Source organism: Bicyclus anynana, chromosome 13 (assembly GCF_947172395.1).
Source record: "Bicyclus anynana chromosome 13, ilBicAnyn1.1, whole genome shotgun sequence".
Taxonomy (NCBI): domain Eukaryota; kingdom Metazoa; phylum Arthropoda; class Insecta; order Lepidoptera; family Nymphalidae; genus Bicyclus; species Bicyclus anynana.
In genome coordinates, this window is record NC_069095.1 from 5956368 (window position 1) to 5973208 (window position 16841).

At 36.1% G+C, this 16841-nt stretch overlaps 2 protein-coding genes across 9 annotated transcripts in view; both read right to left on the reverse strand.

Moving 5' to 3' along the window:
- The window catches only part of LOC112045846 (glutamate receptor ionotropic, kainate 2), a 40524-nt gene extending 36901 nt beyond the window's left edge, over positions 1–3623 (reverse strand). For all 8 annotated transcript variants that reach the window (XR_008251358.1, XM_052884923.1, XM_024082201.2 and 5 more), the window contains exon 1: positions 3341–3623. The gene's annotated coding sequence lies outside the window, so the exon portion shown is untranslated. The remainder of the gene's footprint in view (positions 1–3340) is intronic.
- Positions 3624–6140: 2517 nt separating this feature from the next.
- Positions 6141–6482, reverse strand: LOC128198686 (uncharacterized). The gene has a single exon (XM_052885135.1). It carries the CDS (start codon positions 6480–6482, stop codon positions 6141–6143), a length of 342 nt encoding a protein of 113 aa, XP_052741095.1.
- Positions 6483–16841: the final 10359 nt, after the last annotated feature.

The following is a 16841-nucleotide window of genomic DNA, read 5'->3' on the forward strand; positions in this document are numbered from 1 at the left end:
AAGAATATGGCGATAATATATAGCCTATAGACTTAGTTGATAAATGGGCTATCTAACACTGAAAGAATTTTTCAAATCGGACCAGTAGTTCCTGAGATTGGCGCGTTCAATCAATCAAACAAACAAACTCTTCAGCTTTATAATATTAGTATTTATATTAGTTAAGTTTGCTTACGGACAACAGACAATATGACTAATTTTTAATCAAGTCCCTTCTTCTAGGAAAAAAGAATTTTCTTTTCACGTTATTGCTTATCATAGTTGAGTTCACGACGATCCCAGGAATAGCGTGAAAAAGATCAATCATTTTGTGTCTTTGATCCTTCGTTGCTTAGGAATTTTCTCAATATTCCTCACTTGGCTGACTAATCTAATTACTGTTGCGTTATTGAAGCTCTATCACAAAGCTTTGCTAATCTCTAATATCCATCAAGGAGACCCGATAGCGTCTTGCTATGCCGTAGTGTCCATGGATTTTATTCCCGCATGTTAATTTGTACAGATAGATGCCTTATTCACTATTTTCTTTTGGCCTTTATTATCATTTCTTTTTATTGTTTACAAGTTAGCCCTTGACTACAATATCACCTGATGGTAAGTGATGATGCAATCTAAGATGGAATCGGGCTAACTTGTTAGGAGGAGGATGAAATTCACACCCTTTCGGTTTCTACACGACGTCGTACCGGAACACTAAATCGCTTGGCGGTATGTCTTTGTCGGTAGGGTGGTAACTAGCCACGGTAAAGCCTCCCACCAGCCTGACCTGGACCAGTTAAGAAAACCTCAATGGTCCAGCCGGGGATCGAACCCAGGACCTCCGTCTTGTAAGTCCGCTGCGCATACCACTGCGCCATGGAGGCCGTCAAAAATCAACATATTAAAGTAAATATCAATCAATTAAAAATGTCATCTACCCACTGTATGATATCCATAAGTAAGCAGCGAATGACATTTCTTACATATAATTTCAATTTCGTATATGTCAACTAGCATACGTCAAAAATACTGAATAAGCCTGCAGGTTCAGCAGGCCATTGATCTATTAGCCACCTAATAAAATTAACTTCAAATCAATAACAACCACATTTTTCGTATTCCGTAAAGCCCATTGTTAACGAAAATCACAATGTCAAACACACTGGTTAGTAGTTTTGACCAGTTAGCAACAAATAAATAGTGAATACAAAATCACGTGACTTCAGAATTCGTATCAATAGGTAGTTATTTTTCGTGTATATCCACTAAAGTTACTTAAAGTTAGTGAATGAATAGAAGAGCAGTTTTCGAAGTCAGGCCTACTAAACAAGTTTAGGGTTTTTTTCAAAAATTCTCAATAGCCTTTGGAGTAAGGAAGTCAGCGGTCATCATCCATACTAATCCATACTAGTATTAAAAAGCTGAAGAGTTTTTTTTTCTTGTTTGATTGAACGCGCTAATCTCAGGAATTACAGGTCCGATTTCGAAAATCTTTCTTTGTTAGGTAGCCCATTTATCAAGGAAGGCTATAGGCTATATATTATCCCGTATTCCTACGGGAACGGGAACCACGCGGGCAAAACCGTGCGCGTCAGCTAGTCAAACATAAAACATCTCCAAGTTTCGGAAAGTACGCCTTTTTGCCCCTAATTCTCCGTTCATCTTAACCTTTCATTGGAGTATAAGAGTAAGTAAGGGAATTGAGAGTGCATTTGTGTTTACACACAAGTCTGCATAGATAGATGACTTACACACAAGTCTGTGTAGATGACAATAGCCGCTTAGCTGCTGTGTCTATTTGTCAGCAATGTTTTAGGAAAAAAAAATCCACGAAAATAAAATTGTTACGAACCGTAAACCTGCCCCCCTAGCCAAGTGGCGTGTCGATTCTCTTTCTACGATCGCTAACGCTTAGAAAACTAGGAAAATGTATGGGAATGACATTTGCTATCGACAGGTTACGTGATCAAGATCTGTCATTCCCATACATTTTTCTAGTTTTCGAAGCGTTAGCGATCGTAGAAAGAGAATCGACACGCCACTTGGCTAGGGGGGCTGTTGATATATCTGTCGGATGATCATCATCATTGTCAACCGCTAGAGTCAGCACTATAATCACCTAGAAAATATAATAAGAACTTGAGGAAAATGAAGAGACCTTTTGGAACATGTGTCTTGAAACTTTCAAGAAGGAAATATTAAATAATTTTGAGTATGTTTGAATAGGTATTTAACTATTGTATCCGTTGTAGATGACAAGTAATTATCTATACACATAAAAATGAATTGCTGTTCGTCAGTCTCGCTAAAACTCGAGAACGGCTCAACGGATTTATCTTATCTTGGTCTTGAAATGTTTGTGGAGATACAGGGAAGTGAGAAAAATTATAATGATTGCCGGGAAAACCATAAAAACAACCCTTTTATTTCCCCTTCTATTTCCTATACAAACGTTTAAGGTAGGGTAAGGTAGGGTAGGGGTAAGGGTAGGGTAGAGTAGGTATAGGGAAGAAGTGTACATAAGTCAAAGCGAAGCTTGACCGGGTCCGCTAGTACAATAAAAAAAATGGTATTCTTTTGAAAATATTTACAAAAATGAAAAATAATTAATAAATAACTTTATTTAGAGAGCCGTGATAGCCCAGTAGATATGACCTCTGCCTTCGATTTCGGAGGGTGTGGGTTCGAATCCGGTCTGGGGCATGCACCTCCAACTTTTCAGTTGTGTGCATTTTAATAAATTAAATATCACGTGTCTCAAACGGTGAAGGAAAACATCGTTTTTTTATTTTTTTTTTATTCTCTGCGTGTGTGAAGTCTGCCAATCCATTGGGCCAGCGTGGTGGACTATTGGCGTAACCCCTCTTATCCTGAGAGGAGACTCGAGCTCTGCAGTGAGCCAAATATGTGTTGATAACGATAACGATAACTTCATTCAACTTCACTCATATAGGGCTCTATCCAACATTGTAGTATGTAGGTACCTAGTATCTATGAGTATAAGCCATTCTGACAAATCCTTACTGTACCTACGTACAATGTTCTGTACCTTCTACGACTATATAGGTACGAGTATATTGCCAGTATAATATGATAAACTTACTTCTAGTACAATAGTTATAAAGTGAAATAATAAATGGAACTTCCAGTTGTTTTGAGGTTATATTACTATATCCCATATACATAGCTCATTATAAAGAATGGCAACACTATAGTTGCCTATTTACTAAACATATTATGTAAATAATACCTAGAAGTAAACAAATGTGTACAATATACATAATATGTAAATAGTAACCTTTATGGGTCGGGTCACATAGCTAAGGTAACTTAATTACAAACAAAATACATTCGTACCTACCTGTTTCTGTGTGTTTTCAGTATTCAAAGACAAGTAGAACCATCATCATGCATCAGAAGAGCATCACCATATTATATACTCTAAATTACATTATTAAGAATAACAACATTCACAAAAACGAATCACTGAGAACAATCTTTGCACAGATTGTATTATCGATTTTATAAGATTTAAATAGCTGAGCACTTGAACGTAAACTCGATTTAATTTTGATTGTGTATCGATTTGTATTCGAGTTCGTATGGTACGGGAATGTAGGCCGGGGAGGCGACCGCGCGCGCGGGTGGCGATGGCAACCTGGTTGTGGCGGGGCAGAGCGCTGCCTTACCGGGCATGCGCGCAACCCTAGCCGATCGGGGGACGGAATTTTTGGAATTTCTATACTACATCGCATCGAAGATTATTTACATTGTATCGAAAATTATGCATTACTAGCTGACGACGCGCGGTTTCACCTGCGTGGTTCGCTTTCCCGTAGAAATAAGGAGATAATATATATATAGCCTTCCTCGATAAATGGGTTCCACTGAAAGATTTTTTCAAATCGGACCTGTAGTTCCTGAGATTAGCACGTTCAAGCAAAGAAACAAATAAACTCTTTAGATTTATAATATTAGTTTTAATAATAAATCCAGATAATATTTTATTATTAGCTGACTCCGTGAACTTCGTACCACCACTATTACGTATTCTATGGTAATCGTGGTACCACCTAAAATTGCTATACAAAATTACCAATTTTTTGCTATGGGTGGTGGTGGGTAGGAATTCTACTACTGTATTCTAGGACCCCTTGACCCCTTTAAGGCACGGTACGTCACTGATCTTGTACAATGTCGCGACAACACCAATAGCAGTTTGTTAACATCTGTAATTTTTTTAATTGATTCTTGAATGAAAGCTTAGCGACACCAAATGTAGAACGACATGAAAACGGAACAGCTAAAGGAGATCGCTGTAACTAGAACTGTACCAACTGAGAAATGCCTTCTCAAAATATTTTCGGTGAGCAGTTATAAAACACCATCAAAGAAATTGGCCACCGTCCAACATGGAAATGAAGGCTTGCGCCGATTGCTTTTGGAAACTTTACAACGTACTTATATTTAGTGAACTTCGTGCTTGGTCTTTTTAAGTTTTTGCTGTTTTAATATTTTGTACTAGCGGACGTGATAGCCCAGTGGATATGACCTCCGCCTCTGATTCCGGAGGGTGTGGATTTCGAATCCGGGGCATGCACCCCCAACTTTTCAGTTGTGTGCATTTTAAAAAATTAACTATCACGTGTCTCAAACGGTGAAGGAAAACATCGTGAACAAACCTGCACACCAGAGAATTTCTCAATTCTCTACGAGTGTGAAGTCTGCCAATCCGCATGGGTTCAGCGTGGTGGATTATTGACATAACCCCTCTCATTCTGAGAGGAGACTCGAGCTCAGCAGTGAGCCGAAAATGGTTTGATAACGACGACTAGCGGACGCCTGTGGTTTTACCCGCATAGCTAAAATTCTTTTGAGAATACGGGAATAAGAATAAATAGTCTGTGTTACACGGTGAAGATGTACTTTCTAATTGTGAAAGAATTTTTAAAATCAGTTTAGTACTTTTTGAGTTCAATCGTAACGAACAAACAAAAAATCAAATCTTGCCTCATTAAAATATTAGTTTATTAGATTTTACTAATGCCTCTTTGTAGTCGGTAGGAAGCGGTATATATAGCGGTATATAATAGACATGACGTAAGATTGTTAAGCTATACGTGAAATTATTAAGCTTTCTGTGAAAACCGTATGATCTATCCAATCTCCCGCATTTGATATTAATTTGATTACTGCAGACATGTTAAATTATAATAAAATCAATATTTAAGAAGCATACCATATTTTCTTTTAAATTACAATTGTAAATCTGCCAAAATATCGTCCTTGGTAGCTTGATATTTGGACTGTACGTGCTTGCTACGGATTAAATGAAAACATCTCCGAGCTTGAGACGTGCTGGCGACAGGTGATTGATGATTTCAATTTATTTCCTTTAACAAAACCTGCCGAGAATTTACACCATTGCCCATTCCAAAACACATTTTGATTCAGCCTGTTTTAAAGAACTTTGCGTTACTTAAAAATAATCATTGATTTCTTTTTTTATTTACAAAATCGCTACACTAAATATTTAAATTAAGAACAATGAAAATAAAATGTGATTATATAAGAAAAATAAACAAAAATGTGTTAAAAAATCAATAGAATTGAACCTTTTTATTGTTGTAAAATCGTTTAAAATGTTATCTGAATAGTGAATTTTCTCACTAAAAAGCTTATTTATATCTAATTTGAAGGTACCGTGAAACCACAGAATGAAATCTTGCGCAAACTCTAGCTGGCTATACTCCAAAAGAGTTTAAGTTACAATTTCTCCTATATTCTGAATTCCACACAAACTTTGGAATAATAAAAAGTCGGTTTACAGAGCCTGTAAATTTTTGGTTAGATTTAATTTTAATCGTTAAATAGTTACTGTTAGTTAGACATCTGTAATTTTTGTTGTTTTTTTTCACAAACCCAATCTCAACGAAACTTCCTATATAATGTTTAACTTCTTAGGTTCAAAGTTGAAACCATCGTTAAAATCGTGCGCTCAGGATTAGACACTAATCTCGTTTCACTTTTGTCGTTTTCCATATCACTGCTATCCCTTGGATGCAAGTCCAAGGGTTAGCAATAAAATAGTATATCCAAATCCTCTTTCCTTAGATGCACTATAAAGATATGGAAAGCCCTTTCACTTTTTCCCACTATTATTATCGAAGCTCGATTCCTCCACCAGTGACATTGGTCATTGGTGGCACATTTTCTAATTTTTGTGAGCCCGCCCAAAACACCAGAAGTTCGATCTTTTTAACATTATACAAAAGGCTATGCTTCTGCGTATATTCATCAGCAATTGTCAGCAGGCGGAACACCTTCACTGATGGACTCAACAACATCATGTCATCTGCATAATTAATGCTGTTTACACACTGCCCATCTATTGAGCAGCCGAAACGAGCGTTGCCGAGGTCTATAATGATGTTCAGATTAAAGAGTGCTGGAGATGACAATTCCCCCTGTCTTACTCCACACTCCAACCTAAACCTGGTCATACCAATACTTAAGAATATTGATCACGTCTTGTGGTACTTGACTCGGTCAATCAATTTAGACCAAAGTATATTATACCTAACCAGGTCAAAAGCCTTCGAGAGGTCCAAAAAGGCAGCGTATACAGGTGTACTCCTATCTGTATAGTATCGGTATGTTTGAGCGTCAGAATTGCGCTTTCTGTGGCGACACCCGATGTAAATCTAAATTGTGCATCGTGAATTCGCAGATATTTGCTCAGCTGACGCTCCAACAGACCGTCAAAAACTTTGGCTATAACAGTAGCCAATGAGATTGGACGGTAAGTTATCTTTCCTTACCTTACTGCTTCCTTAGCTTTATTACCTTGTTAGCTTAAGCCGTTTCTGAAAGAACACTGTCTGAAAAATTTAATAAAAATAGCTAATAAAGAGCAGAGCAGCTGGAACATAGATGTTATTTTTCGCTTTTTAGTTTAGTCGGTACGTTTTATGTTTTTGAAGTCGGTTGTATTTTGAAACCACAGATAAACACTTTGATGATTCAAAAACAAATAACACTCATCCTGCGGTAAATATAATATTTAATTTTTAAACCGAAATTTCAACCTCGTAAACCATATCATTTGGTATGAAAATAGCACCAGATAATAATGGTTACCGTATTTATTAATTAAGGCATAGTAATCGTATTTACCGTAATTAACGTGATTTGTGGCCAAGCTGCTTAACTGCTTTTAGCGCCGTTTAATAATTCCAGCAAGCACAGCTCCATTAGCTTGTGGTCAATATTTAATCGGTAGAATTCTTGTTTCCGTTTGGAATATACTCATACAGTTGACGGTGTCTTGAGGCTTGATTTTAGTTATGTTTTGGTGAAATGCTTAATTTGACACGTTTGTAGTTTGTGAATATAAACACTTAAACAGTGTTGTTATCGCCGTTTAGTGTTGGAAATAGTAGTCTGAGACGGATATGACGTCGCACGATCTCGTGTTGGATGTTGGCTTCAGTGTGCTCGTGGCGTTCGAACCGTCCACATCTATTGTTGTGTAATTCTTTATGGGTTACTTGGAATAGGCGGGGAGAGTGACTTGAGTGTAAAAAGGGAGTGTTTGATATCAGTAAAAGGCGCCTTTAACCCTACACACATCGTTCACAAGTACGTGACTCCACTCAAGATCATTCTCTGCCATTCTAGGGACTTATTTTGGTTACAGTTTGATTTGTTAATTAAGTTGTCCTGACCAGTGTTGTGAATCATAACCTTTGTTCGACATTAGTTTTCTTATATTTGTAATCACCTTTTGAGTCCTTTAATATCAGAAGTGCGATAAAGAACTTGTGCCCGAATAGTAAACGAAAATAACGACGTAATTTTAAACTACTCTAAATCCGGCCAATCGTTTTTCATTTCTTTGTTAAATTTAGTATGAGAGAACATTTTTCACAAAAGAGGGTAACAAATTAATTGAGTATAACATCGATGAGTTTTACATTACGGTATTGTTGAATTCGGGTGTAATTAGTGTGTGAATCGTGATTTCAAGTTTTAAGTATTGACGGTATTGACGGTATATACAGAAATTGTTTAGAAATTGTGCTCCACGGTGTTCTCGATAAAATTTTGCATTTTAATATTATGACAAGACGCGAAATGTTGCCGTATAGATGTTGTGTTAATAATTGCAACTTATAACTGTTTGAAATTTGTGAATTTTTGTTACCGGATTAAGTAACCCTACTGCCATTTTTCGATAAAAATGTGTCATACACGACCTTACATACAATGGTGACTTGAGCTATAGGTACATAACCCTAGATACACGAGGCCCATACACACTCATTCGATTAAAAATGAGTCATACACGACCTTCAATAGTGGTTTGTACACGCTCAAGTTCTCAGTGTAAACGCAACTGCACCAGACACGAACGCGATCCAGGGACGGATGCGCCACCAGGATGGCCGAATGTTATCGCCGTTTAGTGTTGGAAATAGTAGTCTGTGACGGATATGACGCCGCTCGATCTCGTGTTGGCTTCAGTGTGCTCGTGGCGTTCGAGCCGTCCACATCTCTTGTTGTGTAATTCTTTATGGGTTACTTGGGATAGGCGGGGAGAGTGACTTGAGTGGAAAAGGGGAGTGTTTGTATACAGTCAAAGGATCCTTTAACCCTACTCACATCGTTCACAAGTACGTGACTCCACTCAAGGTCATTCTCTGCCATTCTAGGATCTTATTTTGGTTACAGTTTGATTTATTAATTAAGTTGTCCTGACAAGTGTTGTGAATCATAACCTTTGTTCGACATTAGTTTTCTTATATTTGTAATCACCTTTTGAGTCCTATAATAGTGTTTAAAGAAATTAAATATCACGTCTCACGGTTAAGGATAAATATCGTGAGGAAACCAGCATACCAGAGAGTTTTCTTAATTCTCTAGGTGTGTGAAGACTACCAATCCGCATTGGGCCAGCGTAGTGGACTAAGCCTCTTTCATTCTGAGAGCAGAGGTGGAATTCACATGTGAATAATAAAAATTATATAGTTACTCTCTAAAAAATCACAAATTCGTGCGTCTACCCTCAAGATCCCCACCCTGTTTTAGTTCTATACATGATTTTAATTTTTAATTAGTTAAAGAGGAATACGTTGAAATTTTCTTGAAAATTACCCGACAGTCATGAACAGCTAACTTTTTGACAAGTAGACCAATTTTCATGTAATTTACAATGTGAGGTATGCTTTCAACGTCTACTTACAAGGTATATGCCTATTTATTAAAATATTACATTTAAAATACATTTTAAGAAACAACATTTTGTATTGATGCTTTATCAAATAGCACCAGAGTATCTGTAAAGACAAAAGAGCCCAACCTCAATGAGCTTATCTCGTTTATTTTAAAAGTTCATAAAGTCAATTAGCCATCAACTTCATTATAAGATCAACCCCATAGTCAAATTGAATTGTAAGACAGTAAGTTATCAATAACTTAAATAAAATCGTGTAATAACCTTTATTGCTGTCGGGTAAAAATTTATGAATATTACATAGTATTGTATTTATTATATTGTAGGTAACATAAAGTATCCAATTGAAGGCATCTCTTAATCCCCGTGTAATATAAAACCGATGTGAAGCCAAATTCTTGCGTCCAATATGTTTTACTAGACCTTCTCTTAATCAATAAGAGCCTGAAGTGATCCTTGAAGTCTTTATTGATTACAAGGTAAAATGAATTAATAGTGTTTTTTTTAATAATAATTAATCCATTTCATTTAATTAATCTAATTTACTAATTTACTATTAACATTATAAAGAGGTAAACTTTGTGGTATCGTGTAATGCAGATTACTTTATTTTCAAATCTGGATCTTTGGATTTATTGAACCGATTCTGAAAATTCTTTTACCATTTTAGAATTTTAACTATCGTGAGTGTTGTGTTATTCATATTAATTTATTACGAAACAAATCAGCTAAGATTCACGTGATACAACGTCGTGAGTATACCCGACTAGTTTTGAATCCATACGGGGCCCTTAGTCATGAGCCGGTTCTTGCAACGCGGCACGATCCAAACTGCCGCGTTGCAAGAAACAGCTCTTAATTATGGGCCCCATCTGACAGGGACATACGTATTTTTCGTATTAATCTCGTAATTTGTCTCTCTAAAAATTGATAGTGTACAAAGCAATGTGCAACCATTGTGTTTACCTTTGTGTAAAAGTTAAAGCGTCGATATTTTTAATCAATATGACACGTTTTAATTATTTCATACCGTGCTCTCATCGCGGACGTGACGTTATTCGGAGCGCCTCCGCTGACCTAGTTTAACGGCGCCTATTATTAAAAAAATACCTTGACTTTATAGAGGGTTAAATTAAAAAATACATTTCTCACTGACATGGCGACCCCGCACTACAAAGCGTAGTGTTGGTCGACCCACCAGGTGGATAGACGACATCAAGCGAGCGAGTCGCAGGGATTCGCTGGATGCAGGCGGCTCAGGATCATGATGTTTGAAAGTCGCTACAAAAGGCCTATGTCTTGCAGTGGACGTCCATCGGCTGATGATGATGATGACTGACATGCAGATCCTATAGTAAACTAGCGGGCTCCTGCTACTTTATCCGCGTAGAAAGAAAAAAAGTGTTATTACCAAAGCACCATAGAGCAAAGCAACCTATACAGATAAAATAAACACTATTGCGGACTTTTTAGGGACTTTTAAAGAGGTTTAATATCGCATAACTTAAAAATAATTAAATCGAGACAAATAAATAGATTTGGATTAATATGAACAGAATTTTCGACCGTGGATTTCATTGTATGTAAGCTATGTTCAGATAAAACCGAAAACATTCAGGAATTTAACATTCACGGGCTAAAAGCTAACCGAGGTAGAAAACGGACGTACATGGACGAATTTTTATGGGACTTTTTTGTTTAACATAAACTGCGTATTGAAAATCGATAAAGCGAGCCATTAACACTTTTCAAGCATTGCGAAGCGAAGGACAAAGCGAACTTTAGTATTTGAATTTGTGACTAATACTTTTTAACAATTACTAATTACTTACTGTTACTTATAACACGCGTTACTTATGTTTATAAGTGATTGTTTGTGATTGCCACGGAGGCCGACAAATTGAAATCAATATATCGCCCCCCGTGGCGCAGTGGTATGCGCGGTGGATTTACAAGACGGAGGTCCTGGGTTCGATCTTCGGCTGGGCCGATTGAGGTTTTCTTAATTGATCCAGGTCTAGCTGGTGGGAGGCTTCGGCCGTGGCTAGTTACCACCCTACCGGCAAAGACGTACCGCCAAGCGATTTAGCCTTCCGATACGATGCCGTGTAGAAACCAAAAGGAGTGTGGATTTTCATCCTCCTCCTAACAAGTTAGCCCGCTTCCATCTTAGATTGCATCATCACTTACCATCAGGTGAGATTGTAGTCAAGGGCTAACTTGTAAAAGAATAAAAAAATAATAATAATAATTATACATGACATTCTAAGACTGTTAAATAGAATTCAGAGATTGTTAACTTTTTCTTTCATTTTAAAGTTTTTGACAATCATCATCATTATCAACCCATATACGGCTCACTGCTGAGCTCGAGTCTCCTCCCAGAATGAGAGGGGTTAGGCCATTAGTCCACCACGCTGGCCCAATGCGGATTGGCAGACTTCACACACGCAGAGAATTAAGAAAATTCTCCGATGTGCAGGTTTCCTCAGGTTTTTTTTCCTTCACCGTTTGAGACACGTGATATTTAATTTCTTAAAATGCACACAACTAAAAAGTTGGAGGTGCATTCCCTGGACCGGATTCGCACCCACACCCTCCGGAACCGGAGGCAGAGGTCATATCCACTGGGCAATCCTCTGTCTCAATTTTGACAATAGACACCTGATAACTAAATACCGCATGTAGACATATATTAGCATAGATATAGATTAGTGTACTTACCCAGTGTGTTTTGTGTTATTATAGCGTAGTTCTATAATTATCGATATCGATAGCCCCTATCCGGTAATGTGCGTAAAGCCCAACAAAGTAAAGTTAAGCCGGATTCCTGTGGTGAGCAAGAGGGTATTATGTCGACCTTCCTGTAATTAATGACAACTTGACCCGCCTCGTTTCCTTGTCCACCATAGAGTTATTCTCGCGTATGTTATCGTCACTCGCTTTATGAAGTGGATTAGTGGGTTTTTGTTGCTCAAATTAATAGCCACTATTTAAGTGATAGTTACTATGAACCATGATATACATCCAGGCTGATTTTCACTAATTTGTTCTTTATTACAACTTATTAAAATAAACATCAAAACAACTGACCACCGCATTTTTGTATTCCCTAAAGCCTGTTGTTAATAAATATTATTATAAAAATAAAAAAAAAAAACCGACTGCTCAAGCGTAATGAACTGAAAAGAGATAAACAATTATTACGATATCTATTATAAAATTCTAATTAAAAACTATTAGAATATTCTTTTTTTATTTTTTAGATTAATAACCTTTAGTGTATTTCAGGACTATCAGATTTGGACAACATTTGTACACTACCAATACCGACTTATAATAAGTAGTAGTTTTTGGTTGGTCGACTACAAACCGTTCTACCCAAAAATATATCTACTATTTCTGTGAAATATTTTACGTATCCACGGTTTTATTTATTTAGACCTATTAAAGAACACTATGAGTGAAAAAATTCACTCTCGCACTCATTTTGGGGAGGTACCCTATGTGTAGAAGTATGGATTGTATTAAAATTATATTTTTATTATTATTTACGGTACATTCCATAATGAGGTTTTCGTACAAAGGCTTTGCACGTCTTCGTAAATTTAAATAAATTCAACGAAAATATTACATTTATAAGCTTTTTGATATAAGGCACACATAATGGCTTCCTGGGGATGTAGCGAGAGATACTAGCGTGAGTCTTGTGTAAAATATATTCAGAGGAACCAAATAAGGAGAACGTTGTGGCTGAGTAGGAAAAACACAATATACCATTTGCACTGGGTACACATTCAAAACACAAAAAAATAATAGATTATTATGACTTAAGCCAGTGGCGTAGTAAAATATAGGCAAGGGGGCAATTGCACCAAGCGGTATACAAAAAAATATGGCGGCGTCAAGCGTCACAATTTTTACAATTTAAATCCAATTATTCCAATAAATCTTTTGATGTACGTCTATAATAGAAATCATTCGATAAAATCTACACAAAATTATGTCTCACTATAAGTCTATAGTAATTTTGAGGTTGTTCGGTTGGCCATATTATATTATACTAGCGGACGCCCGCGACTGCGCCGCGTAGAATTCCGTTTTTCAAAAAACCCTCGGGAACCATAGATTTTTCCGGGATGAAAAGTAGCATATGTGTTAATCCAGAGTAAAATATATTTCTAATCCGAATTTCAGCCACATCGCTTCAATAGTAGCGGCGTTCAAGAGTAATAAACATCTACACAAACTTATATATAAATATATTTTAAAATAACGTTTATAATATTAACAGAATTCCCATAGTTGAGTTCTACAGAAAAATATGTTTATTTTTATGTCAATTTATTAGGTATATCTCAAATATCCAAAAAAATGGAGAGCTATAAAAAATCAGAGTTTTAAAACACAATACATACACAGCAACACACACACACTCACACACACAGCAACCACAGGGGTGTAACTACCACCGTATCAAAGATACGGGGCCCCAAAACTACAGGGCCCTCTTACATGTAAAAGCTAAAATAAGTTAAACGTAATCCACAATCTCCTTTGGTTTGATGAACCTATGAACTCCCGTATATTCATATAGATTCTTCAAACATCAAGAAATCTTCCCATAATATTGGACCCCCCAACTAATAATGATACAGGGCCCTCCAAGGCACGCTACGCCACTGACTAACCATTGTCTGAAATATAACACAAGCAAATTCGTTGCGGAATGTGTAGGCACTGCGTCATACAAAGCAAAACTTTATAATTGTGGTATTTGAAACGACTCGGAAACCCTTCGCCTAACTTTCATAATGTCATTCGTATTTGTGTATCATCTTATAATTATAAGTTTATTGTAACTTTTTTTTAATCTACATTTAGGTATTACTAATAACAAAAAGTAATAGGTAGTCGATCTTAGTCTTCCAAAATAGTGTTAGTCTGATTTGAATATTTTTTTAGGGTACTATTATATCGTTTTAGACCGGAATCCTAATAGAAATAAGACAGTTGATCTACCTAGATCAACATTGGGTATTTTAGGTTAGGTAAGGTGTAAATCACTCTAGGCCCAGCTAACCTATTCACTATTTTGGTCTTTATTATCAACCTATTAAAATAAACAACAATACAATTGACAAAATGTCATCTACATACTTATCATATCCCTGGTGGATATCATAAAGTATGTAGATGACATTAATTAAGTATGTAGATTATTAATTAATTAATTAAGCACCGGATGACATTTGTATTTTGTATCATAGTATGTAGATTTATTTGTTGTTTATTTTAACAGGCTGATAATAAAGACCGAAATAGGAAATATGCCAACAGGAGTATAATAATAATAATTTTTTATTACAACTGAATGACATGTGTCATTAAACTACTATGTGACAATAAATACTAACTGCTTGTAAATAAGTAACCACGTTACAAAAAATATATATTCCAATAAAGTCAAAAAAACAGTTCTATTCTAGTTTAATTATTAAAAATATATCGTAAATACATTATATAACAACAAAAAATACGTCAAAAAAATATATTCTGAATACAAAAAAAAAGTTTCAGTAAAAAATAAAATATTAAAGATACTCCGTATTTTTTTCTTCTAACAAAATATTTATTTGGATCTTTCCCGAAACCTTGAAAATGGAAAATTTTATGCCAGATTTTCTGGAAGTATTGTTCAGAGTTGCAAGTCGCAACTGAAAATAGGAAACGTTGTTTCCTCCCCGCTGCTAATCTCGTATTTCTGCTCGCAATAATAATTATCTCGAGGTTGATGATCCTTATAATTCTTGCCGGCAAAAACATAAAAATGCTTTCGCTTGCTAATTAATAAAAAAAATATTTTTCCGTACTTTCCTTACTCAATTATTTGTAAAGAAATCGAAAGTATCGTAGTAGCGAAATCATTTGTTTTTGAAATCTTATTTGTATAGCATAATTACTTAGTTATCATCAATATTATTATTAGGTGGGGAGCCAAAAAGAGGATTTTTGGATTTACTCAAGCTTGATTCCTTGTAGGTATGTTGTTGAGTACCTCCATCAAGTGAATACTTGGTGGTACGTTTAGTGCAACCAAAAAAAAACAGGAATATTTAACCAGCACGTCAAGAAGCAGATAAAGTACAATGTAATGCTTAAATGTACTATCGACATAAGTATACTTTAGGGATGATGACAGTTTTAAAATTGTATATAAATTAGAAGAATGCTAATACGAGTAGTAAATCAATTTTATAAAAGTAAAAGAATATCTGCGATCATTATTTTCGTAGCTACAGGGATTTAAGAGGTCAGATTTGCGGCACTTCACGATCCCTGAAAAACGCCCCATACAAAATGATACGAATTAATGACGTTGTTGATTCGCTGATCGTTAGATTTGTATGGGCGTTCAATCAAAATTACAAATACCTTTGTTATTTGTGCGTTTATGTTATATAGTTCATATATTGAAAAATGTCACGTTTAATGTGAGGATGTACGAATTTTCATTTAATTACGATAAAAGAATTTTAGTCGATTTTGAAATTTTATAATCTTATTTATTTTGCAAACATCCAGATAATCTTTGTTTTTACATAATAATTAGTTAATATTGACCTTATTTACCCGAATGTCTCATAAAAATCAGTATATTCAAACCTAGTCATCATCCCCGTTGAACTAACAATATTAAAAAAAAAAACAACAACCCTTGCTTTCAATAACGTCTTAAAGGACAATAACAATAGGTACTCGTATAGGGATCTGCTTAACAAAATCGGTACCTACCTTTTCAAGTGGGTTTTATTTGGTATCTCTTTATTATTTGAATAAATCGTCCTTTCCTAACAATTGACAATTGTACCTACTGTTCTTCGAATTTAGGCAGCTGAATATTTTAATGTTGTAAGGTCCCGGGCACTAGGTTCTCGTACTCGTAGTGAGAGATTTAAATGATGAAATTGATGAAATGACATGCAAAGGATTGTAAATATCTGTTAATCACGAGTCTCCTCACAGAATGAGAGGGATTAGGCCAATAGTCCTACTCACCACGCATAACGCTGGCCCAATGCGGATTGGCAGACTTCACACACGCAGAGAATTAAGAAAATTTTCTGGTATGCAGGTTTCCTCACGATGTTTTCCTTCACCGTTTGAGACACGTGATATTTAATTTCTTAAAATGCATACAACTGAAAAGTTGGAGGTGCATGCCCCGGACCGGATTCGAACCTACGCCCTCCAGAATCGGAGGCAGAGGTCACATCCACTGGGCTATCATACTCGTAGTGAGAGATTTTAATGATGAAATTGATGAAATGACATGCAAAGGATTGTAAATATCAATTCTCTCAATATTCATCATTTGCAAACCATTTTTGGCTCACTGTTAATCACGAGCCTCCTCTCAGAATGAGAGGAGTTAGGCCAATAGTCCAATAGTCCACCACACCACGCATAACGCTGGCCCAATGCGGATTGGCAGACTTCGCACACGTATATAATTAACAAAATTGTAAGGTATGCAGATTCCCTCACGATGCTTTTCTTCAACGTTTGAGACACGTGATATTTAATTTCAGAAAATGCACATAGCTGAAAAGTTGGAGGTGCATGC